The 24,920-nt window shown below is 54.2% G+C and overlaps 3 protein-coding genes across 3 annotated transcripts; 2 read left to right on the plus strand and 1 right to left on the minus strand.

The window, feature by feature from the left end:
• The first annotated feature begins 8 nt into the window (after window positions 1–8).
• LOC140264771 (kinetochore-associated protein DSN1 homolog) lies at window positions 9–8,790 on the plus strand. Its single transcript, XM_072360680.1, is given in 14 exon segments — window positions 9–101; window positions 2,206–2,257; window positions 2,538–2,654; window positions 2,657–2,779; window positions 3,766–3,839; window positions 4,051–4,123; window positions 4,413–4,500; window positions 4,740–4,799; window positions 6,545–6,616; window positions 6,701–6,773; window positions 6,775–6,849; window positions 7,150–7,237; window positions 8,706–8,756; window positions 8,759–8,790. Coding segments are annotated over 14 exon segments (1,059 nt in total). The 5' UTR covers window positions 9–20.
• A 230-nt stretch (window positions 8,791–9,020) lies between these two features.
• LOC140264772 (multivesicular body subunit 12A) lies at window positions 9,021–11,735 on the plus strand. Its single transcript, XM_072360681.1, has 9 exons — window positions 9,021–9,170; window positions 9,279–9,371; window positions 9,713–9,809; window positions 9,907–10,033; window positions 10,211–10,339; window positions 10,681–10,778; window positions 11,248–11,312; window positions 11,387–11,437; window positions 11,529–11,735. The coding sequence occupies exons 1-9, from the start codon at window positions 9,087–9,089 to the stop codon at window positions 11,589–11,591; spliced, it is 807 nt and encodes a 268-aa protein (XP_072216782.1). The 5' UTR covers window positions 9,021–9,086; the 3' UTR covers window positions 11,592–11,735.
• A 219-nt stretch (window positions 11,736–11,954) lies between these two features.
• ATP13A1 (ATPase 13A1) lies at window positions 11,955–24,919 on the minus strand. Its single transcript, XM_072360679.1, has 26 exons — window positions 24,536–24,919; window positions 23,403–23,492; window positions 23,000–23,190; window positions 22,629–22,701; window positions 22,181–22,336; window positions 21,879–21,948; window positions 21,049–21,155; window positions 20,347–20,476; window positions 20,018–20,073; window positions 19,553–19,679; window positions 19,197–19,334; window positions 18,591–18,711; window positions 17,922–18,079; window positions 17,492–17,667; window positions 16,901–17,011; window positions 16,255–16,380; window positions 15,851–15,959; window positions 15,460–15,659; window positions 15,054–15,150; window positions 14,434–14,615; window positions 14,117–14,231; window positions 13,678–13,874; window positions 13,389–13,531; window positions 12,879–12,990; window positions 12,492–12,635; window positions 11,955–12,298 (listed from the first exon to the last, which is right to left on the minus strand). The coding sequence occupies exons 1-26, from the start codon at window positions 24,872–24,874 to the stop codon at window positions 12,188–12,190; spliced, it is 3,579 nt and encodes a 1,192-aa protein (XP_072216780.1). The 5' UTR covers window positions 24,875–24,919; the 3' UTR covers window positions 11,955–12,187.
• Window position 24,920: the final 1 nt, after the last annotated feature.

Here is a 24,920-nt window from a genome sequence, read left to right on the forward strand (position 1 = left end):
TGGTCGGGGATGGGGGATGGATGTCGGTACCGGCTGCCGTAACCCGACCGAAGGTTCCTTGCAGGTCCGAGGAGAGGCGGCAGAGAGCGGCGGGGATGGAGGTGAGCGGGTGGGATGCTCGGGGGGCTGAGGAGGCCTCGGGGCCTGTGTGAGGGGGGTGAGGGGCCTTGGGGCCTGTGAGAGGAAGCCGGGAGGGTCTGAGGGCCCGCAGGGCGTCTCTGAGTGGGATGGGGGGGGCTGAGGGGCCTTGGGTTCTCATTAAGGGGACTGTGGGGGCTGAGAGGGTCTGGGGGGGCTCTTTGAGGGGGGCTGGGGTGGTCTGATGGGGTCTTGGGGCCTGTGTGAGGAAGCTGGGAGGGTCTGAGGGCCCGCAGGGCGTCTCTGAGTGGGATGGGGGGGCTGAGGGGGCTTTGGGTTCTCATTAAGGGGACTGAGGGGGCTGAGAGGGTCTGGGGGGGCTCTCTGAGTGGGCTGGGGGGGTCCGAGGGGGCCTTGGGTTCTCTTTAAGGGGACTGGGAGGGGCTGAGGGGGCTGAGAGGGTCCGGGGGGCCTTTTTGAGGGGGTGGAATGGTCTGACGGGGCCTTGGGGTCTGTGAGAGGGAGCCGGGAGGGTCTGAGGGCCCTCAGGGCCTCTCTGAGTGGGCTGGGGGGTCTAAGGGGCCCTCAGGGCCTTTCTGAGAGGCCTTGGGGTCTGTGTGAGGAGGTAGGGTAGGGAGCTGGGGGGGCCTGAGGAGCCTGTATGAGTGGGCTGTGTGTTCTGAGAGGGCCTTGGGGCCTCTCTGAGGAGGTATTGGGGCCTGTTGAGGGGGCTGAGAGGGTCTGACGGGGCCTTGGGGTCTGTGTGAGGAAGCTGGGGGGGTCTGAGGGGCTTTGGGGCCTCTCTGAGTGGGCTGGGGGGGGCCTGAGGGGGCCTCAGGGTCTATGTGAGGAGGCAGAGTGAAGAGCTGGGGGGACCTGAGGGGGCCTTGGGTTCTCTTTAAGGGGACTGGGGGGAACTGAGGGGGCTGAGAGGGTCTGGGGGGCCTCTTTGGGGGGGTCTGGGGTGGTCTGATGGGGCTTGGGGCGTGTGTGAGGAAGCCGGGAGGGTCTGAGGGCCCCTCCGGGCCTCTCTGAGTGGGCTGGGGGGGTCTGAGGGGGCTTTGGGGATTCTCTGGGGGTCTGAAGGGGCCTTGGGGCCTGTGTGAGGAAGCTGGGAGGGTCTGAGGGCCCCCAGGGTCTCTCTGAGGGGGCTATGGGGTCTGTGTGAGGAGCTGGAGGGACCTGTGGGGGCCTTGGGTTCTCTTTAAGGGGATTGGGGGGGGCTGAGGTGGTCTGAGAGGGCCTTGGGGCCTCTTTGAGGGGCCTTGGGGCTGGCGTGAGGGGCTGAGAGGGCTCTGGGGCCTCTTTGAGGGGGCAGGATGGTCTGATGGGCCTTGGGGCCTGTGTGAGGAAGCTGGGAGGGTCTGAGGTCCTCTCTGAGTGGGCTGAGGGGGCCTCAGGGTCTGTGTCAGGAGGCAGAGTGAGGAGCTGGGGGGGTCTGAGGGGGCCTTGGGTTCTCTTTAAGGGGACTGGGGGGGACTTAGGGGGCTGAGAGGGTCTGGGGGGCCTCTTTGGGGGGGGCTGGGGTGGTCTGACGGGGGCTTGGGGAGTGTGTGAGGAAGCCAGGAGGGTCTGAGGGTCCCTCAGGGCATCTCTGAGTGGGCTGGGGGGTCTGAGGGGGCTTTGGGGTCTGTGTGAGGAGGCAGAGTGAGGAGTTGGGGGGGTCTGATGGTGCCTTGGGTTCTCTTTAAAGGGACTGTGGGGGTTGAGTGAGTCTGGGGGGCCTCTTTGAGGGGGTGGATGGTCTGACGGGGCCTTGGGGCCTGTGTGAAGAAGGTGGGAGGGTCTGAGGGCCCCTCTTGGCCTCTCTGAGAGGGCTGGGGGGAGGGGGGGTCTGAGGGGCCCTCGGGGCCTTTCTGAGGGGGCCTTGGGGTCTGTGTGAGGAGACAGAGTGGGGAGCTGGGGGGTCTGAGGGGGCCTTGGGTTCTCTTTAAGGGGACTGGGAGGGACTGAGGGGGCTGAGGTGGTCTGAGAGGGTCTTGGGCCTCTCTGAGGAGGCTGAGGGAGTTTAAGAGGGTCGGAGGACATGAGGGGGATCTAAGGGGGCTCTGGAGCTCAGCCTGAGGGAGCAATTGGGGCCATCTCACTTCAAGCCCCATAATACCTGCAGAAATGTCCTTCCCACAGACTTCTCTCACCGGATCCTTCCTTGCAGCAGATGGGGATGCTCCACTTAGGGGTGAGTGAGGGAACTCTTGTGTTGTAAGGGTGGCACGCGCTGCCCAGAGCTGGAGCTGGCTTATTCCTTGGGGGTATTGACACCCACATGAATGCTTTAGTGCTCAGCCTGTTGTAGGGAACTGCTTTTGGCAGCGATGGGGCTGAAGATTGTTGGATTCAGTGACCTCCAGAGGTTCCTTCTATCCCCAATGATTCTATGACCCTTATGGGTCTATTCTTACTCATGATGTTCTATGGTTCTTTAATACTTACACGTTCATTATGCCTGTTTTTCACAGAACCTGACTCTGGAGAGAAGAAAGATCCTGAGAAGCTTCCAGAGCCAAGTGATATTGCTGCTGTTAGCCAGGAGATTGTTCTACCTGAAGCAGCTGCAGGAAAAACATCCCATGGAGCCCAAGCTCTGGGAAAAGCCAAAACAGCAGCAGATCTCAAAGCAAACGTCGCTCATGGCGTCGGTCAAGCCTGAAGGGGATGAAACGTCGGAAATCTCTGCCTCCTTTTCACGAGGATCTTACAGGTAAGTGCTGGTCTGCCCTTTGTGGAAGTGTCTTGAGGATCATAGGATGGGTTGGAAGGGACCTTAAAGGCCAGAGAACTATAGAGTCCTAGAATGAGTTGGAAGGGACCTTAAAGGTCATAGAACCACAGAATGGGTTGGGTTGGAAGAGACCTTAAAGGTCATAGAACCACAGAATGGGTTGGGTTGGAAGGATCCTTCAAGATTATGGAACCATTGATCAAGGGTTGGGTTGGAGGGGACCTTAAAGGTTATGGAGCCATAGAATGGATTGGAATAGTCCTCAAAGGTCATGGAACTGTAGAATGGGTTGGGTTGGAAGAGACCTTAAAGGCCAAAGAACTGTAGAATCCTAGAATGGGTTGGAAGGGTCCTTAAAGGTTATGGAACCATTGAATGGGTTGGGTTGGAAGGGACCTTAAAGGTCATAGGACCATAGAATGGGTTGGAAGGAACCTTAAAGGCTAGAGAACTATAGAATCCTAGAGTGGGTTGGAAGGGACCTTAAAGGTCATAGAAGCATAGAATGAGTTGGGTTGGAAGGGATCTTAAAGGTTATGGAGACGTGGAGTGGATTGGAATGGTCCTCAAAGGCCACAGAACCATAGAATGGGTTGGGTTGGAAAGGTCCTTGAAGGTCACAGAATCATAGAATGGGTTGGGTTGGAAAGGTCCTCAAAGGTCACAGAATCATAGAATGGGTTGGTTGGAATGGTCCTCAAAGGTGATGGAACCAGAGAACTCTAGAATGGGTTGGAAGGGTCCTTAAAGGTCACAGAACCTTGGACATGTCCAGGGATGGGACACCCACAGCAGCGCCAGCTCCTCACCTCCATCTGCCCCAAGTCTCCCCTCCTCACCTTAAAGCCATTCTCCCATGAGGTGTTAATGGGTTCCATAAGCCCACGTTAGTGTCTTTTGACAACGTTTTGTGCTCGTGGATTGACATCAACTCGTTCCTCAATCATTTTGTTCTCATTTTTCAGCACTGAGCCGAGCCATTAGCCTGGACCTGCCAGAAACAGATCGCCTTTCTATGCTGCTGTTATCCAGCTTCCAGGTCAGCTCCCCTGTTATCCAAGCAGGTTATTTTTCTGACCTTCCATTTATGTTCTGCTTTGTAGAACTGAGCTGTGAGATCAGAAAAGAGAAGGAGGAATTCATTTCTCCTTCACTTAATGAGCTTTCCTATAAGCATTGTCAGGCTTTGATGCGGTCCCACAGCACACACAGAGCTTTGGGGTGATGAGATGCTCTCTGTGTTCTCCTAGTTCTCTGTGCAGAAGCTCGAGCACGTCTTGGAGCAGACAGAAGGCTTCAGTCCTGAGGCCTTCAAAGCCAATGGTGAGTTGTGTTCTATGTGTTATAAATGAAGTTATAAGCACAACTTTCCATGGGCGTGCTGGCTTAAAGAGGAAGATTCAGGTGCTGATATCATCTTGAGTGCTGAGTGGTGTCTTTAACATCAACCACAGCTTGTGTGAGGGGTGTTAATAAACCCATTAATCACAGAGATCAACCCAAATGGCAGCTGAGAACCTTCAGACAAGCAACCAAGCTGCTTTTCTGCTCTGCTCTATCAGTGGGCAGCTGCTTTGAGAGCTGCTCACCTTGCTCTGTTTTCCACCTCCAGTCAGCTCCGTTTCAGAAGACCTGAAACGATACATAGAGAAACTGAAGCTGGATGGAACCTTGAAGGGCTGCATTGAGAAAGCTGAAGGGTAAGGATTTCCAGGCCACTCTTTGTTATTATTCAGGTTTTCCTGCTTAAATATCCCATTTCCAAACAGTAAACGAAGTATCCTGGGGCTGATGACATTACTGCAATATCGCAGTGGATATTTAAAGGGGGATATTTAAGGCTCTGTGTGCTTTAATTGCTTGCAGAGCCCTCTGTGATGTGTGTGTGTGTGTGTGTGTGTGATAGACAAATGCATCCATTTCTGTATCTCTGCTTCAGGGACCCCTCGGGTTCTGTTTCGGATGAGTCGGTGTGCAAAGCAAAGGAGTGCATTGCCAGGTGAGGGCTGAGTCTCAATGGAGACCACCATTGATTTTCCTGCCTTTCTAAAAAGCATTTTTAGTGCCTTTTTTCCCTTCAGTTCACTTCCCATGAGCCTACGTTGCAATTTAACCCCACAGAGGGGGATTCCTGCTGCGTGCAGACCCACTCTGTCCTTCATAGAATAACCATGTTATGGAGTGGGAAGGGACCTCAAGGATCATCCCAACACCCCCTGCTGCATGCAGGACCACCAACCTCCATATCTAACACTGCACCAGGCTGCCCATCCAACCTGCCTTTAAACACCTCCAAGGATGGATGGGGCACCCACAGCCTCTCTGTGTTCCAGCACCTCCCCACTCAATAAAGAACTTCCCCCTGATATCCACCCTTTAATCTTCCCTCCCTCAACCCCAAACCATTTTCCCCTTGTCCTGCTATTATTATCCACCCTTTCAAAGGGTTGACTCCTGTTGTAGGCTCCCTTTAGGTCCAGGAAGGCTGCTGCCCACCTCAGTGCCCCCCCCTGCCCTCCTCAGTGCCCCCCTGCCCTCCTCAGTGCCCCCCTGCCCTCCTCAGTGCCCCCCTGCCCTCCTCAGTGCCCCCCTGCCCTCCTCAGTGCCCCCCTGCCCTCCTCAGTGCCCCCCTGCCCTCCTCAGTGCCCCCCTGCCCTCCTCAGTGCCCCCCTGCCCCTCCTCAGTGCCCCCCTGCCCTCCTCAGTGCCCCCCTGCCCTCCTCAGTGCCCCCCCTGCCCTCCTCAGTGCCCCCCTGCCCTCCTCAGTGCCCCCCTGCCCTCCTCAGTGCCCCCCTGCCCTCCTCAGTGCCCCCCCCTGCCCTCCTCAGTGCCCCCCTGCCCTCCTCAGTGCCCCCCTGCCCTCCTCAGTGCCCCCCTGCCCTCCTCAGTGCCCCCCTGCCCTCCTCAGTGCCCCCCTGCCCTCCTCAGTGCCCCCCTGCCCTCCTCAGTGCCCCCCTGCCCTCCTCAGTGCCCCCCTGCCCTCCTCAGTGCCCCCCTGCCCTCCTCAGTGCCCCCCTGCCCTCCTCAGCGCCCCCCCCCTGCCCACCTCAGCGCCCCCCCTGCCCACCTCAGCGCCCCCCCCTGCCCACCTCAGCGCCCCCCCCCCTGCCCACCTCAGCGCCCCCCCCTGCCCACCTCAGCGCCCCCCTGCCACCTCAGCCCCCCCTGCCCACCTCAGCGCCCCCCCCCCTGCCCACCTCAGCGCCCCCCCTGCCCACCTCAGCGCCCCCCCCTTCCCACCTCAGCGCCCCCCCCTTCCCACCTCAGCGCCCCCCCCTTCCACCTCAGCGCCCCCCCCTGCCCCCCTCAGCGCCCCCTCAGTGCCCCCCTCCCCCAGACCCTCCCCAACAGCTCCCTGTCTTCAATTGAGACCCCCAGCCCTGGACCCAGCCCTCTAAATGGAGCCTCTATGAGAGCAGAGTGGGACAAACCCCCCCCCCCCCCATCCCACTGCCACCCCTCTGCTGATGCAGCCCAGGATCCCATTTGCCTTCCAAGCCATCTTCACACCCTGCTGCCTCATATTCAGCTTTTCACCCCCCAGGACCACCCCCCCATTTCATTTGCAGTACCGTTCTCCAGCTCTGCTCCTCCCACTCTATCTATCCACCTGGGATTCCTCTATTCCAAGTACAAAACGTTGCATTTTTCTCCTATTTGAACCTCATTATTCACCATTTGAGCTCTCTGGATGGCATCAGCCCTTCCTTCCATGATCTATCAGCCACGTTTTCTATCCCTATAGGTTTTCAGCTGAATGCCAGGCGTGGGATGAGCTCCTACAGCGCTACCAGAAGGATGCAGAGGAAACATCCAGGTAAGGATTGTAACTAAAACCTTTAGATGGCAACATAGGAATAACACACATCTTTGTGCAATGAGTCACTGCTTTGTCTCGCAGGCAGCTGGAGGATTGCAAGAGCAAACAGGGCCGGGCAGAGCCTCCTGATTACCTGCATACATCTCAGGCTGAGGGTGCTGAGCACCAAACCCAACTATCAGAGGATGGTGGATGAGCAGGGGGAGGTGCTGAGCTGCATGGAGCTGGTGGTGAGTCCCATTAACTACAAGTAGGGCTCATTTGGAGCAAGGAAAGTTTTGCCCTTTAATTAACAATGGTAATTTAAGGTGGGTTTTATTGGCTGATGTCAGACTTAAAGCAGAAGGATCATCCCCAGGCGTGTTGGCAGCTTCTCCTTCTATAGGCTCTCTTATTAAACACCACGAGCTTCTCTTATTAAACACCACGAGCTTCTCTTATTAAACACCATCTCGCTGCTTTCCCCCTTGGCAGTTAATTAACGGTATGAATAATTACCAGTGCTTTATTCTTTAATGATTGTTTTACAGCTCGATGAACTGCAGCAGGCAGCCAAGATGCTGCAGGCCTTCAGTGAGGACAGCAGGCAGTACCTGCAAGGGCTGTCCAGGCGGCTGGGTGAGCTCAGGGCCCCTCTTGCCTTGTGTCCCAAAGGGGGGGGATGCTGTGTCCCCAATGGGGGGGGGTCATTATGTCCCTGGGGGGGGGTAGGGGTAACACCGTGTCCCCATGGGGGTGGCATTCTGTCCCTATATGAGTGATGCTGTGTCCCAATGGGGTGGGGGGCATGCTGTGGTCCAATAGGGGGTGACATTATGGGGGGAGGCGGGGGGGGGGGGGGGATGGTGACACCACATCCCTATGGGGTATGGCATTCTGTCCCTACATGGGTGATGCTGTATCTCAATGGGGGGGTTGATGTTGTGTCCCCAATGGGGGGGGGGGGTGACATTCTGTCCCTACATGACCTACATGAGTATGCTGTGTACCAATGGGGGGTGATGCTGAGTCCCTATGGGGGGGGGGGGGGTGACATTATGTCCCTATGGGGGGGTGGCATTCTGTCCCTATATGAGTGATGCTGTGTCCCCAATGGGGGGGGGGTCATTATGTCCCTTTGGGGGGGGTAGGGGTGACACCATGTCCCCATGGGGGGTATCATTCTGTCCCTACATCAGTGATGCTGTGTCCCAATGGGGGGCGATGCTGTGTCCCTATGGGGGGGTGTCATTCTGTCCCTACATGAGTGATGCTGTGTCCCAATGGGGGGTGACATTGTGTCCCTTTGTGGGTGATGCTGTGTCCCTTGGGGGGGGGGGGGGGGGGGAGAAATAGTGAGGGGGGGGGGTGATATTGTGACCCCACAAGGAGTGATGCTGTGTCCCAATGGGGGAGGGGGAGATTGCTGTGTCCCAATGGGGGGTGATGGGGTGATATTATGTCCCTTTGGGGGGGGGAGGAGGGTGACACCATGTCCCCATGGGGGTGTCATTCTGTCCCTACACGAGTGATGCTGTGTCCCAGTGGGGGGCGATGCTGTGTCCCTATGGGGGGGTGTCATTCTGTCCCTACATGAGTGATGCTGTATCCCAATGGGGGGGGGGGGGATGCTCTGTCCCAATGGGGGGGTGACAGGGTGACATTATGTCCCTGGGGGGGGGTAACACCGTGTCCCCATGGGGGTGTCATTCTGTCCCTCCATGAGTGATGCTGTGTCCCAATGGGGGGTGGGGGTGACATTATGTCCCTATGGGGGGGTGGCATTCTGTCCCTATATGAGTGATGCTGTATCCCAATGGGGAGGGGGATGCTGTGTCCCTATGGGGGAAGGTGACATTATGTCCCTATGGGGGGGTGGCATTCTGTCCCTATATGCTGTGTCCTCATGGGGGGGGGGAGGTTGCTGTAGCCCAATGGGCGGTGACATTATGTCCCTGGGGGGGGGGGGGGGGGGGGATATGTGACCCCACTGGGAGTGATGCTGTATCCCAATGGGGGGGGGGTGGTTTGCTGTATCCCAATGGGGGGTGCCGCATTGTTCCCGGTGCTGCTGACAGAGCTGTTCCTTCTGTTCCTTCTCTTACAGCCGCACGGACCTTCCGGCAGCTGGAGAACTCCCCGGTGCGGAAACTGATCGCAGCCCGGACCGGAAAGCACCGCCGGAGGGCTGAGCTGCGCCGAACGGAGCCGAATGGAGCCGAACGGAGGCCGAGCGTCCCAATAAACGGCCCCGTGTGGGCGAACTGCGCATGCGCGCCGCTTTTTTCCGAGTGCTTCCCGCTTCCGCGTTTGAAAGCGTTTTGGGGGGGGGGGTGTTCAGCCTAACGCTTCTCATTGGTCGCTCTGCGCGTCGCTCAAAAGTTTCGCCTCCAATCGTTTCGTTCCGCGCTCATAGTCAGCCAATAGGCGAGCGAGGAGCGCTACCGTGTAGCTCCGCCCCGTTTACCTCAGGGAGGAGGCGGCCATCATGGCGGCGGAGGAGGAAGCGGCTCCGCTGAGCGGTGTGGGCTGGGCGGCGGGGCCCGAGGCGGCTCCAGCGGGCTGGAGCGTGGTATGAAGGGAGGCTGCGGCCCGACGGGAGGCTGCAAGACGAGGGTGAGGCTGTAGTTCGAGGGGAGGCTCCGCTGCGGCCTGGTCTCACCCTCTGCCCACCCCACAGATCACCACCAGCGTTGAGGGCAACGCGGCCAACCTGGGCAGCAAAGGCTTCGGACACAAGGGCGGGTACCTGTGTGTGAGCACCGCAGCTCCGGTACGGGGACACAGGGCCGGAATAGGGCGGTGGGGCGACCCCGAGGGCCACCATGGGGGTCTGGGGGCGAGCCCGGGGCCTAGGCCCAACCCCGGGGCCTACCCTGGGGCCTAGGCCCAATCCCGGGGCCTACCCTGGGGCCTAGGCCCAACCCCTGGGCCTACCCTGAGGCCTGGGCCCAACCCCGGGGCCTACCCTGGGGCCTGGGCCCAACCCCGGGGCCTACCCTGGGGCCTAGGCCCAACCCCAGGGCCTACCCTGAGGCCTAGGCCCAATCCCGGGGCCTCCCTTGGGTTCTGGGCCCAACCCCGCGGCCCATGTTGAGCTCTCGGCCTCCACAGGACTCGGCTGGGCCTGTGGTGACTGACGTCCAGGTGCTGAGTGACCGAAGTCCACAACCCACAGGCTACACTCGAGCCCCCGAGTTCCCAGAGCCTCGTAAGTGCCATCAGGAAGGAGCTGTGGGGGGGAGTTGGCAAAGCTCTGGTCCCACTTTTGGCTCCTCCTTCACCATTCACCCCGTTTCCCTTTTAAGGTTCGGGTGTATCCCGTAAGAAAAGGCTTTATGTGAGATTGCAGCCCCGCGGGGTCGCTGAGACGGCCGTGTTCGACATCAAACTGAGTGGGAAGAGCAGAGCTGTGCCACAATACATGAAGGTTGGGTAAGAGAAGAAACCAACCCCCCCCCTATCCCCAAACACAAAATACATGCACAAATAATGGGCTACCTGCTGTCATTTAGCCCTATTTCCCCTCGTGCTCCATTCCTTTTTCCTGTTCCCAAATATTTCCCCGTTTTTTGTTGTTTTTAACCATTTTCCCTTTTTTTTTCCCCATAGGGAAATGGGTAGCTTTGCCATCTGGTGTAAGAAAGGAGCCCTTCCCAAACGTAGCCCTCCTCCTGTCCCCAAGCCCAGGACGGTCAGCCTGGGTTTGAAGCAGCTCTCATTGGCCGACTCTGAACAGCAGTACGTATACATTGACCTCATCTACTCCTACCTGGAGCTGGGAGCAGATTCTGCTGCTGCCTTATGGTGTTATAAGGCTTTGTGGCTCTCGCTACCTGTTAATGAGGTTAATCAGCTCTGGGCTCCCCACTTCAGGGCTGATGGGGAACTGAGCCCAGTAGAGGGCGCAGAGGTGGTGGGGATCTGCAGCACCTCCTGATGGGGACAGGTTGAGAGCCCCAGGGATGTGACCCTAAACACTGTGCTATAGGGAACTGCTTTAGGGGAAGGCAGACTGGGGGAGCTTCAGAGGGTCCCTTCAGCCCCTGTGGAGCTGTCATCCCATAATATTAATCCCATAGGTCACCTGAGAAGCCCGTGGCTCGCTCTATCTCCAGGCGTGCTTCCATCACACTGCACAACTCAGCCGATGATGCCTCCAGCATCTACAACCTCTCAGGTACCTGTTCCTCTGGACCATAAAGCTGCACAAAGCAACATGGCCCTGCTGAAGGAGTTCTGTCTGTTGCCTTTAAACACTGGAACCCAGATAAGCTCGTAGAGCTTTCTCTTACTGAAACCTTCTTTCTCCTTGAAATCCCTCACCTGATCAATGCAGCACTTCATTTCAGAGCGGCTCCTTTGTTGCTCATAAAATCCCTGCCCCTTATAACGTGCCCTTATAACGTCCCTTATAGCATGCCCTTATTACGTGCCCTAATAACATCCCTTGTAACATCCCCTTATAACACGCCCTTATAACATCCCTTGTAACGTGCCCTAATAACATCCCTCATAACGTGCCTTTATAACACACCCTAATAACATCCCTAATAACGTGCCCTAATAACATCCCTTATAATGTGCCCTAATAACATGCCTTATGACATAACCTGCCCTAATACCATCTCTGCCCCTTCTCTTTGCAGCGATGGATGGAGTCCCTTTCACACTACACCCCAAATTCGAGCGTGGTCCCAAATCCGACAGCAACGTGAGTGTTCCTTCACCCTCCAGCTCCATCCCACCTCCCAACCTCCCTTCACTAAAACCCCCCTTTAATTTCAGGCTATTCTCTCCGACCTGACAGTCAAATCGTTGGCTGATATTGAGAAAGAGGTAATTAAAACACCTCATCCTATTGGGGTGAATGATGGCAACGCTCCCGATAACCCCAAACCCCACACTGGTTTTCTCTCATTGTTTCCAGTACAACTACACTTTTGTAGTGGAACGGACAGCAGCCGCTCGCCTCCCTCCCTCCATTTGCTGACACCATTCGGGTTGCTGGAGCACCGAGCCACTCTCCCTCCTTAATTAAGACCCAGTTAACATGAAGTAATACCGAGGGGTGACAATAAAGGCGTTTCTCTCATTGCCTGCCAAAGTATTTTCATGATGTTTTTTGAGGCTGCGATAGAGGAGTTCCTGGTGCTTTGGCTTCTGTGATTGGAAACGTGGGGCAGCACGGCTGTGTTTATGGCTGTGTTTCTCCTCCTGTGCTTTAACATCACCACAGCTCTACTCTGAACGTCGGATTACAGCATTTCTGGTGCTGCTTTTTCAGCCTAATCCTCCCTTTCCTATGGATGCTCCCCATTTAAAAACATCACCAAGGAAATCCCAGCCACCTTTCAAAATACATCAGGCTTGATTTCGTTACCAAAGACTGTAAACGTCTCCTGGAGCGGGGCAGTACAAAACAAACCAGCAGGCTCTAACGTCCTGGGAACACCAAAAAAAGTCATTTCACGGAGGTGATTTTTCCACACGAGATGGGAAGAAACTTCTCCCAGAGCTCAAGAATCGCTCTCAAATCATAGGGGATGATTTCATTATGGGGTGCCCCCCCAGCAAAGTCCTTGACGTTCACGAAGGCACTTTGAGTTTTGCTCTCCCCAGCAGGAACTGAAGGATGCGGTCGGCCAACAAGGCGAGGAAGAAGTCGGCCAGCAGCACCTCCGTGATGACCATCTTGAACTGGGAAACAAAGGCAACGGTGAGCACCCATCCTCCCCCTTCCCTCCTCATTGCACAAAGCCTAATAGAGGTGCTGAGCACTGAACTGCTGCTCTGTAAGCTCTACTTAAAGCTATTTCCTGCTGGCTTGTGAGAGCCTTCATGTTGTGAGGACTGGCTTTAGGGGCAGCACAGCCAAGCGCCGCATACTCACCTCGGTAGGGATCTCCACCAGCCCAAACTGTTCATTAAACTCAGGCGACGAACCCGTGAGCAGCCCCACGATGGCCAGCCCTGAGAGGATGATGCTCCACAGCAGAGGTTTGTTCTCCTGCAGGCTCTCCATGAAGGGATGGCCCTAAAATGGCAGCGGGGAGGAACTGTGTCAGCAGGCAATGCTGCGCTCACAGAACATTCAAGGTTAGGGGATAAGGAGCAGTTTGGGGCACAAAGCTTGATCCAACTTGAGCCAAAAGAGGGAGCTTTTCTCTGCAGAGCACTGAGCAACCTGTTGGCTGTGATTAGAGAAGAGCAGTGCTTTGTTTGAGCGTGTCTGAGTGGCACAATTGCTCCTCTGGATTGTGACCGAAGCGTGGCTTGCCTTGTAGTTGATAGCAAACGTGGCCATCTGCATCGCCATCGACATGATGTACACGGTGCTGTTCACGAGGCTGGGCTCAAACTCTTTGTATAGATCCACAAACTCTTCCCGTCTAAAAGAGAGCAGAGCTGGAGACATCAACGGGATCACCACGAGCAAAGCTTTCCCCTAAACCCAGCCCCCACTGATCAGTGTTATGCGCTAATTCAGCCGCTCTGCTTTCATAGCACCCTGCTGCAAGCACAGCTGATGGGGATGGCAGAGCTTGAAGGGGCTGGGAGGAACTGCTGGAGGTCGTTTGTCCAACCCCTCCTGCTTTAAGTAGGTAACAGATCAAAAATCAAGTGGGAAATATATATATGGCTTTCTCCATTCTCCTCCTTTGAGAAGGGCAGAGATGGGGACACGGGGCTGAATCTTAAGATTTATTCTCATTTCCTCGTCACTAGCGTTTCTAACCTTACTGGCTCTAGGATGAGCTGCTCCTATGCTGGAGGAAGGGACACTTACTTGGAAGCACTGCGCACCTGTGCACCGCGGTACAGGTAAACCAGGCTGAGGAAATGCACCAGGAACTGCAGCAGCACCGTCAGCACCGTGTAGAGGTTGAAGATGTTCGGCAGAGGGCGCTCCTTGGACAGAGTCTTCAAAGGCTGGGAGATAAAAAAGCAAGCAGAGTTCAGACCACTCCGTGAAGTTAATTAAAAACAGCTTCGTTTTGTAGAGAGGCAATCATGCGGCAGTCTTGATATGAGAAACATGGATTGGGTGTTTCTCAACGCGTTGATCTCCCCCGTACCTTCGACCTGGAGATGAAAAGGAAGCAGCCAGCCAGCAGCAGCCCCTGCAGTGTGGCTTGGAAGTCACTGAACTTCACCCCTTCCAAATAGAGGACGCTCTGGCTGTAGGCTAGAATCAGGGCGTTCAGGGCGAGGATCTTGAACATCTGGAGGGTGGTCACGAGCGTGCAGCGACCTTGTTTGATCACGTGGCAGACTGAGGAGGAAGAGGTTGGAAGCAGAACAAAACAGCTTTGGGGACTTTGTGCCTCTTTAGAAGCAGTGCAGATCAGCACAGAGCATCCCCCCCCAACCCCAATGTGGAAGACCCCACCGCTGTGCAAAGCTATCAGTTTGGGAGCCCCACACCCCAACCTCTGCTTATTCCTTGATGAGATCAAGGAATGGGGCCATGTCTTGATCCACACCACGCACTCAGCTCCCTCCCCCTGCACTTACTGCACTGGATGGAGGAGAGCTTGGAGGTGAAGGGGGCTGCAATGCTGGCATCGCCCAGCTTTACCACCGGCACACGGTCCTCCTCCAGATCCTTCAGCACCTGACTGATCCGCTCCTGCAGGACAGAAGAGAAAGGCATGTTGCACACCTTCAGTGCTGCCCTTCTTTCTTCCAAAGCAAAAAGAAGTCCCCGTTCTTGCTCTAGTAATGCAAGAAGCTCCTTTTCCCCATCTCCGGTCCAGATGAACCAACAATACACCCAAAAAGGAACAAAGAGTGATGATAATTAGTGGGACTTTGGATGCCTTGTTACTGACCCTTTGCATGGCCAGCTGCTCCTCTCGCTGGGACATGACTCTGTGCTTGGCACCACGCGACGTGGGCTTCACCGTCCCGCTCCCCAGCGTCACTGCAGCAGGCCTGAGCTCAGTGGGACCATCCCGAGGCCTCTTCTTCCTCTCAGGCAATCTCTCGGGAGCGTTGGCCAGCAAAGCTACTCCTGAAATAACCAAAACACCATCTGTGGGGCAGAATTCCATCTGTGGGGCAGAATTCCATCTATGGGGTAGAATGCTGCGCTCCCTTTGCAAAGCACTTGCACCAAAAGGGAATGCTGATGGCCATCTATGCGTGTAGCTCGTTATGGAGTGACTGCAGAGTGGCTGGCTGAAAGGGAAAAGCTTTGAAAAGAGAAAAAGTAGGAAGAATCTCTCTTCTATAAAGATATATTTGCAGCTAATTCCCGCTGCCTGCTTATATGTGCACAGTGGGTATTCCACCAGCACAGAGATCCTTCTTTAATCTCACTTTCTGACCCTAAATGATGTTGGACAGATCAATTCCAGCCCCAAATAAGAGAAATTAACATTGGTTTCATATATAGGAACTGCCACCAAACTCAGCGGTGCTCACGTGGGGCATCCTGCAGCGCACTCACCCACATCTGCGTGTTTCAGAGCTCCGACATCGTTGGTTCCATCCCCGCACATCAGCGTGACGTAGCCCAGGCTCTTCAAAGTAGTGATCACAAACTCCTGCCATAAAGAACCACGTGGTGAGAACTGGCAGAGCAGCCGAGCTGGGCGACTCGTTGGCTCCTGAACCACACTCCAAAAGGTTCACCCTAGGTTTTAACCTTAGGAACGTGGAGCTAAATGAGCCGGTGTGTTCAGGACAATGACAGCGCACACCCTGAGCTGTTTTCTTGCTGCCAGCTGGCTTGGATGGCACGAGAGGTTTTGCTCATAGGCTGATAACAGCTCTATGAGCGATGCTGCTGCTGCCACGCACCAGATGAGCCCCACTGTCAAACCACATGTGGGGTTTTTATCGACATCTCTCACCTTCTGCTTTGGCACCACTCTGGCAAACACTTGGACGTGCGGTATGAGCCGCAGCAGCTGCTGTCTGTTCAGAGCCTGCAGGTGAGAGAGACCTTCCCCAGTCACACAGAGGTCGTAGCGCTGCGTCAGCTCCCGCAGGGAGGTGGGCAAAATGGGGAACACGACGGTGCCGTCGATGGATCGCCACTGCCAGGTGGAATCTGCAAAGAGAAGCTCTCATTGTATCCTAATGCGGAGAAGGGCAGAGGACTGAGGGTTAGCTGGGACTCTGGGAAGCAAACGAGCCCTTTTCATTATCAGCATACATGCTTATAGTATGGGGCTGCAGTGCTCCAGGAGGGATTTGGCTGCTGCATGCACTGCTGCATGCAATCTGCATGTAATCAGTCACCTTTGCTGGCAGGAGGCTGCAGAATGAGAGTGTGTTCCCTCTGCAGGAAGTGCAGCTCCCTGGCCACGTGGCAGGCGGTCAGAGGGTTGTCTCCTGTTATCATCACTACCTGAAAGGAAAGCACAAGGGCTCAACATCAGTTCTGAGGGCACCGAGAAGAGTTCAGCCCAGCTGGGATGCTGGAGATGTTCCCTAGGAGGTGCAGCTCAGTGCAGCACCTTCAAGAAAGGCTTTTTCTCCAAGCCACAGCAAATGCCATTGCAAAAAGAACACCACATCCTGCTGCTTCCCCTCCTTCAGCACAAGGAACCCTTTGCCTTCATTCCAAAGGCACCAAAATTCCACATCCCAAGAGCTCTATGGCTGCCAGCAGGGCCAGGATGCCGCTTGGCAGCGATGCTTACGTGGTGCGACGCGTTCTGGATCTCCCTGATGACGGATCTGGAGTCTGTTTTCAGAGGGCAGGAAACCACAATGAAGCCAGCAAAGCGAAGGTCACACTCCAGAGCTTCACGTTTTATCTCTCGCACCTGCCACAGCAAATGGGGAAAACCCATTGATTCTGTCATTCTGTCATTGATTTGGTGAAAACTGGAGCGCCGCCCGATGCTTCACCACGGTTGTCTTGTCTGCTGGTGGGGGCTTCTATGCAATGAAAGCATCGTTTGGAGGACAATCTGTGCTCTGAGAAGCGTAGGGCAAACCCAGCTCATCCTCAGCTGCTCTACAGGGAAGACCTCTTGGAGATAAAGCTCAAGAAATGGCCCTGAAAGGTCTTGTGCACCCTCATCCCCATCTAATAGGGGGTTTGGAGGTAAGAAGTTCAGTGCTGGGATTCCATGAGGGAAGAGCTGTTGCTTTACAGACAGGAAAGCAGAATTATTGCTCGGTGAAGATAAAACTGGGAGCTTTGGGCATCCACAAACCCAAAGATTCCCTCCCTCTCCCCTGACTCTGCCACAACCAAACTCGTGCCATCTGTTTTCCTTTAAGAGGCCAAAGGATTTAAGCTCCTTTCTTTTGACTCCAAGGCTGAGAAAGCAAGCATACCTGCTGGTGAGTGAGGTGCCCCAGTTCCTTGTAGCCCAGGGCCAGCACTCGTGCCCCCTCGTGGGAGATTTCAGTGTGCACAGCGTGGTAGTTGCTTGGGCACTGAGATAACTGGAGAAGGTGTGGGGAAAAGTCACGTTAATATCATCCTGAAGGTGTAGAACGTTCTGATATTTCACATTAAATATGGTAGGGGGGGGACATAGAATCCTTCTGTCCCACATCCAGCTATTAGGGTAAAATCCCCACATCTTGTATCAGGGTTCTAAGACAAGATTCCTTCTGTCTTGCCTCTGGGTTCCAGGAGAAAAATCTCCATGTCCTGAATCCAGTTCTAGATCAAAATCCCCTCATCCGAGTTCTAGGTTCCAGGATAAAATCCCTGTCCCAAGTCCAAGTTCCAGGACAAAATCCCTGTCCCAAATCCAAGGACAAACCCAATTCTCTACGTCCTGAATCCAGCTTCAAGGACAAACCCCCCCTCCCAAATCCCACATCCAATTTCCAGACTCGATGGGTTCAAAGTGAGGTGTGATGGCACGAACCCACGTGCCATAGAAGACCCTTGTTGTCCTGGAGAGCTGCGCTCACCATTTTATGCAGCGTCTCTGGGGCCCCTTTCACAGCTGCAATGTAACAGAGATCAGCAGCACCGATCTTCTCGTAGGACGCCAAGACAGACATTCTTTTCAGAGCACTGGCAAAATGAAAGCGCTGGTGAATTTTCAGTCCCTGAGTTTTAATACTTCTGGGGAAAACTTTCTCATCTGGAAACAAAGAGATCAGGAAATCCTGAAAGGTTTCTCGGTAGTAGAAGCAAACTCCCTCCCCCTTCAGGTCCCACTCACGTTTGCAATGCTCTAAAGTGAATCCCACCCCCATTGTGTGGAGAGCTATCAGAACTAAAGGCAGCAACCAGTGGATAGGAATACCCACAGCCCTGAGAATGGACTTTTGCTATTCACCTAAATCCACGTTCCTGCCATCCATCCATCCCCAGACACACATATAAAGGTTTTACCTTTGGTCAGGGTCCAGTCTACCGCCGTCAGCATCGCCTTCTCCAACGGATCCCCCACCAAGGTCCCATCATCCAGCTGCACGAGCGAGTGGCACGTAGCGATGGCTCGGTGGGTTTCTATAGGAATGTCAGAGACGGGCGTCACTTCTTTCCCTTCCCTGCAGCACAAAAGAAGACCACCCGTGTTAACAACCCTGTTACGATGCTCCAAAATGGGTTTGGGGGATTTTTCTCAGCCCATTTTCCCCCTTAAAATTCAGTGGAGCTGCTCATGGCAAGGTGGCAGCTGTGGGAAGCTCGGCTCTGTTGGCCAATGCCCGTCATTTCAACTGCAGATCTGAGCAGAGCGCTCCATAAAAGGATCCTGAATTAACACATTTATACAGCTATGAAATAAAAGGGCTGAGAGATCTCCCTGCTCCAAGCACTGCGGGAACTGGGAATGTTCAGCCTGGAGAAGAGGAGGTTCAGGGGAGACCTTATTGCTCTATAACATCCTGAAGGAACAACTGGATGTTGTGTTGAGGGACATGGTTTAGTGGCAGCTATTGGTAACAGGTGAACAGTTGGACTGGATGATCTTTTAGGTCTTTTCCAACCTTGGTGTTTCTATGATTCTAAATGAATGAGGAAGCCAAGGAAGTCTTATTCTCCGTTGCCTGCACCCACCTGAGCCCAGCCACTCCTCTCACCACCAGGTGGTCGCTGGTCAGCGTGCCTGTCTTGTCAAAGCAGCAAACCTCCACTTTGCCTGCGAAAGGGATGCGGAAGGGCTCCGTGCAGTACACATCTCGGAGGGAGAAGAGAGAATTCTGTTACAGGTGGGCTGGTGCAAAGCAGGGGGAGCTCAGAGGCTTTTCTACGCAAGGCAAAAGGTATCAACGCAGAACTCAGAGTCATCGAGCTCCCAGCTATGAATTTCTATGGCATTTAAAAGCAATGTGGCAGCAAAGCCATCCTAGGCTGAAGGTGGTGAATTCCCTCCTCTATATGTGGGAAGCTGCTGAGCACGCAGGCGTTCACATCAGCACTTTGGTTCGGCTCTTTTGGACTCCCTTGAAAGCACACACCCTCAGTTCTGCCCTTTGGGGTTTAAGCAAGCCCCCTTCCCACCCACCACGGTGCAGGAGATGACAGTGATGTGAAATCTGACGTCCCACTGACGTCCCCACAGCTCCATATGTACGAATCAATGGCAAAATCAGAGCTGGGAGGGCTTGGAAAGACCCTCTGGAAGCAGAAGCAGCCTGTGTTTTGTTTCTGTTTGGTACTTACAGAGCTTGGCCAAAGCGATGAGGGAGGTGTTGACGGCCAGAGAGAGCTCGATGGGAAGTTCAGGTGGAACAACAGACGTTAGTATTAATGTACACTCGAGGAAGAGCTTGTAGCGATTCCTGCTGGGATCTTTGGTGCCTGTGGGGGGAGAGAAATCCTGTACCTCCTGCCCCATAGAACTAATAAGAGCGGCGCCCCAGAGAAGCACAGCTACCTAACAGGAGCTGTAGGAGGGCAAGAAAAGCAACCAGAATGAAGTGTGGGCCCTACCCTGAAAACTGGAGCAGCCCAACCCAGCTACACACTCAGAAATTACAACTATGCCAAGAGCTGGAAGAGGCAAGGAAGAAACTCACCTTCAATCCAGACGTACGACGCAGCAGCGACAGCAAAGACCAGCAGGAAGAGGATGAAAATGAAGGTCTCTAAGTTATTGGCCGTCACTCTCTTCACCCCAAAGAGGATTGTACGGAGCAATTTCCCCTGAGAAGAACAGCCTTCAGTGCAAGAAAGCAGCTCTGCAGCATGCACTGCTTTGTTCAAAACGTGTACAAAGCCCAGTTTTAAAATCACACTCCGCTGTTTTTGGTCTGTAACCCTCCAAATAACCCGCGACCTTCAGCCCTCCCCACCAAAACACCAAGCCCATTCTTCAGTCCCTCTTCACCACTGCTTTTAAGGATCCTTATGTTTTATACCTCTCTAACCCGTGTCACCGTGGTGCCCCCGTTTCCATCCCCCACTGCTCTATTGCTCCTAAAAGCACTGAATGAACACCATGAGGGTGCTGATGGGGGTGAGCAGGCGCATGCACATCTTACCTGAGATGTATTGAAGCCGGTCCTCAGTGCGTACGCCACACATCCATTGTCAACAGCTGGAATGGGAGCAGGAATGAAGGCCGTGAGCTTACTGTGTGTCTTATGGGGGGCTTATCATAGGGAAATAACGCTCAAAGCTTTGCCCTCCCATCACTTGCAAGGGGATAAATCAACTTGAGGAGGAACTAACAGCAATCTCTCACCGTTGTGGTGCGTGAGGCTGAGGAGAGCAACTCAATAACTGCCTCCAAAAGTTGCATTGAGCCCCATGAAATTAACCCACGAGCGTTTCGTGCCCTCTCACAGAGGGAACTGACATGGGTACGTACGTTTCAGCCCCGTGCTGGCTTTCTGGGGCGGGATGTGCTGCACTACTTTGGTTCCACCAAATATGATGTGCAGTCGGGCATCCGTCTGCATGTCCAAGACGTGCTCTGGGCTGAGATCCTCCACGGGCTCCTGCAGGACAACGTTCAGCTCTCAGGTTCAATGTTATTGATAAGTAAATGTGGAGCACGCCTGTCTTTTCATATCCCACATGAAGGTGCTCTCAGCTTCGCTCCAGCTAAAAGCAGCCCGAGGTGAACTCAGCAATTAACGTGCTCTGGGTTCAGAGCCAGACATTCCAGCGTGGGGGATGCAGTTCCCCCTTGGCACGCTGAGTACAATGAGGGAGGCTCTGAGATCACTACTTACTATCTCTACATCTCCCGGTGCACCAGGAAAGGTTTTGAAGTGCTTTCCACTTTATTCCTCCCACCTCTACCCAACCAAAAGAATTCAGACAGGGGAATGCGTGGGAGGACAACGCCACGCTCTTGTAGTTCTGCCTCCAAGGCTGGAAACGCAGCCAGACCAAAAAGGAATCCTGTTCTCATTAACCAGAGATCATCCATCGCTGACAGGGAGATGATAACAAGCAGGCCAGGCTGCTCACGCCAGCATTCACACAGAGATCAACGTGTGCGACCTCAGCGCCTTCAATATTTCTACTTTCCAACCAGGACAAAACAGAATGATTTCACACAGACCTTCATTTGTGGCACAGACTCTCCTGTCAGCATCGCTTCGTCCACGATGCACCTTCCACGGAGGAGCAGCACGTCGCACGGCACGAGGTTCTCATGAGGAGATCGGCCTGCCATTAAGACATTACAAATGAGGAGATCGACCTGCCATTAAGGCATTAACACTCAGAAGCTGAGAGGTAGAAGCAACACGTGGATGTCTAGAAGGGAGCAGCTCTCCCTCCGTTCAGCTAATACAGAAGGTTCCCAAAGGGAATCAATGAATCACTCATGGGCTGCCAACTCTATTATCCCATGGCTGAGCAGTGCTGAGAACCCTGAAGGTTCTTCAATGAGATCAGAAAAGTTCCCAGTTCAAGTCATTTTAGCTCCCATTGACACTTCTAAGATAGGAATGAGAACCCAGAAGGTTATTCGGCCTTCGATGAGATCAGAAAAGTTCCCAATTCGAGTCATTTTAGTTCCCATTGACACTTCTAAGATAGGAAATGCACCGTGGGCGAAAGAGAACCTTCAAAAGGGAAGCACAGCTGAGACAGAGCCCTCCCCCCCTTCCTTCTAAAGGAGATAATGTAAGCAGGAAGGAAACTCTTCCTTATCCTAAGTGGAGGACAAACCCCTTTTGCTTAGAGATTTCCCTTCCTTCAAGTCAACAAGAAGAGATCAAACCTTAGAGCTGTTACACCAATGAACCGAACCGCTCAGAAGCGCCCAACCAGGGTCAGTTTTTTGGTATTTTGGTGGTTTTTTTTACACCTCTGTGTGATTTTTGCTGAGTGAAACTTCACACATCAGGAGGTTTTGAATGAGCTTTAGGTTGCACAAAGCTTTACCGATGGAGACGATGTCCCCCGGGATGATCTCGTCGCTGGAAATGGGTCTCCACTTCCGATTCCGATAGACCTGCAGGAAAAGAATTGAAAGAAAACATAAAAAAATAAAGATAAAAAAGGCATTTTGATGGTTCCGCTTGCGTTAACGTCGTCTGAAAAGGACAAGGATGAGAAAAAGGAGCAGCAGCTCTGCTAACAACCACATCCAACCCTCCATGGAGCCATGGCGCTGTGCTAATGGTTATTTCCCCTCTGATTGATTTGTGCTCATGGTTATTTCCCCTCTGACTGATTGGGGTTACCTGGATCATGTACGGCTTGTTGCCCATCTTTCGGATCTCCGACATGTTTCTCATCTGCTGCTGGACCAGAGAAGCCTCGAATGCAACCAACATGGAGAGGGTGAAGACGCTGTAGTACCAGTACTCATCCAAGCACCACAAACCCACACAGAACACCTGCAAGGAGAACACAAATTGCTCTCATCTCGCTCAGAAAGGAAAAGCCTTCCATTTCCAGGCATCTTTTCCACCTAACTGAGTATGCATTTGGTTGTGTTAAGCTGAGAAAAAACCACAGCGGATGGCGGGACCTCGTTAGGGAGAAACTGCTCCCACAGCAATGCAATAAATCGCTGTTGCAGGGTGAGAATAGCTTTAGATTTAAGTGATTCTGCCATCAAACCTGTAAGGAACTCTCTCTTTTTTATGGCAGAACGAAGTCTTTGCAGCTCCCTTCTATCTGCTTTACCTGGAAGACGAAGAACGGCGCCGTAGCTCTTTCTTTAAAAAGCTCCAAGAATTCCGGCACCACCATCTCAGCCCTGGGGATAAAATAATTCATATTAATTGAATCCTCATTAACCTAAAACCTCTGTGCTCTCAACACAAAAAAACCCAGCCAGGAGCCACTTGTATCCTCTGCATCACAACACCCAGATACCATCCAACTCTTTCTCCCCTTTATTTCCTACACTTCATTACTTTCCATCTACTGTTCTCTGTCCTTAAGAGAAACCTGACGGCTGCCAAGCAACGGCAGGGAGGCAACATTTGAAAGCACAGCTCGACGCTTTGGGATCGTTCTCATTCTGAATAGAGATCCGTGCATGGAAAACTTACTTATTTGTGCCATATTTCTTCTCAGCTGCTCGGATATCTTTGTCTTCCTGATAGCCGCGGGCGTTCTGATAGTAACACAGAGGGTGTTCCACAGGGAAAGCAACAGGAAGAAACCGTTTCTTGCCATTTGTCTCGTAGGAGTATTTGATTTTCTGAAACTCGAAGGAAAGAGCCTCCTGCCCGTCCTCATCCTATAGAAAGGGAGCAAAAACAACGAGTGAACACGCAGCAGAAAGAACAGGAACCCCAACTCTTCGCATCTCTTTGCTGCTGTGGGATTCTGCCTGCAGTACAGAGAGGAGACACAGCAGTGATGTTTGACACGACATCCCCACGAGCTGATACGTCCCAAACCAGTTAAACCAAGAGCAAAGGAACGGCAGCTCCGCACCTCTCGACTCACCTGGTCTCTGTGGAGAGGCACCAGTTCGACGGATCCGTTGTTGGGGGTCGGCACGACTTTAGCCAACGTGGCTTTCTTAGGGCTGGGCTCCTGAAACACAACACAGAGACGTCACAGAGCAGATCACGGAGCCCTGGTTTCGCTGTCGAGCCAAAGGAAGCTCTGCTGGATCACACCAAGCCATGCAGAACAAAGCAACCTTTGTCCTTTGGGGCTTTAGTTTGCAGAGCTCCTCCTTAAAGACCCTCAAACCACAGAATCACGGGGCTGTTGGGTTGGAAGGGTCCTTAAAGATCATTTGGGGCACGGAATGGGTTGGAAGGGTCCTTAAAGATCATTTGGGGCACAGAATGGGTTGGAAGGGTCCTTAAAGACCCTCGAACTACAGTCACAATGCAGTTGGGTTGGAAGGCTCCTTGAGGCTCATTTGGGGCACAGAATGGGTCGGAAGGGTCCTTAAAGACCCTAAAACCACAGAACCACAGCTCAGTTGGGTCGGAAGGGTCCTTAAAGACCATGTGGGGCACGGAATGGGTTGGAGGGGTCCTTAAAGATCCCTAAACCACACAATCCCAACGCAGTTGGGTTGGATCGGTCCTTAAGGCTCATTTGCGGCACAGAATGGGCTGGAAGGCTCCTTATAGACCCTCAAACCTCAGAACCACAGCGCAGTTGGGCTGGAAGGGTCCTTAAAGATCATTTAGGGCACAGAATGGGTTGGAAGGGTCCTTAAAGACCCTAAATCACAAAATCACAACTCAGTTGGGTTGGAAGGGTCCTTATAGACCCTCAAACTACAGTCACAACACAGTTGAGTTGGAAGGGTCCTTAAGGCTCATTTGGGGCACAGAATGGGCTAGAAGGCTCCTTATAGACCCTCAAACCTCAGAACCACATCATAGTTGGGCTGGAAGGACCCAAAGCCCTACAGCTCCAACCACCCCCCTCCTCCATACACTACAGCCCCCCACTCACGCCATCACATCCCCCCAAACCCCATCCCCGACCTCGGCCTCCTCCAGGGCCGGAGCACCCACAGCTTCGGGCCGGGCCGGGCCGGGCCGGGTCGGGTCGGGTCGGGTCCTCCCCTCCCCCCTCCCGGCCGTGCCCGCCCCCTCCCCCCCCAAACTCACCCTGACGCACGTGAGCGCGCAATGCGCGTGCACCGACCAGAGCCCCGAGAGCGCCGTGAGCAGATGCAGGACGCCAATGGCGGCCAACGCCAACAAAGCGGCCTCAGGCGGAGCCGGGCCCGGGCCTTGCGCCGCTTCCTCCTCCTCCTTCACCACCGCCACCGCCGTTTCCCCCCACGCCGCCCACACTCGCGGCCCCCACAGCCACAGCCAGGCCGGGTAGAGCCCCGCCACGAAAGGCAACACGGTGCCGTGGAGGAGCCGCGGCCTCCGGCGGTACAGCGTCACCGACGAGACCAGCTCGTCCGCTGGGCCCGGAGCCGGGCCGGCCGCCGCCATCTTCCCAAGGACCGCCTGCAGACGGCTTACTTCCGCTTCCGGTAAG

This window comes from Excalfactoria chinensis, unplaced genomic scaffold (assembly GCF_039878825.1).
Source record: "Excalfactoria chinensis isolate bCotChi1 unplaced genomic scaffold, bCotChi1.hap2 Scaffold_1005, whole genome shotgun sequence".
NCBI classification, from domain to species: domain Eukaryota; kingdom Metazoa; phylum Chordata; class Aves; order Galliformes; family Phasianidae; genus Excalfactoria; species Excalfactoria chinensis.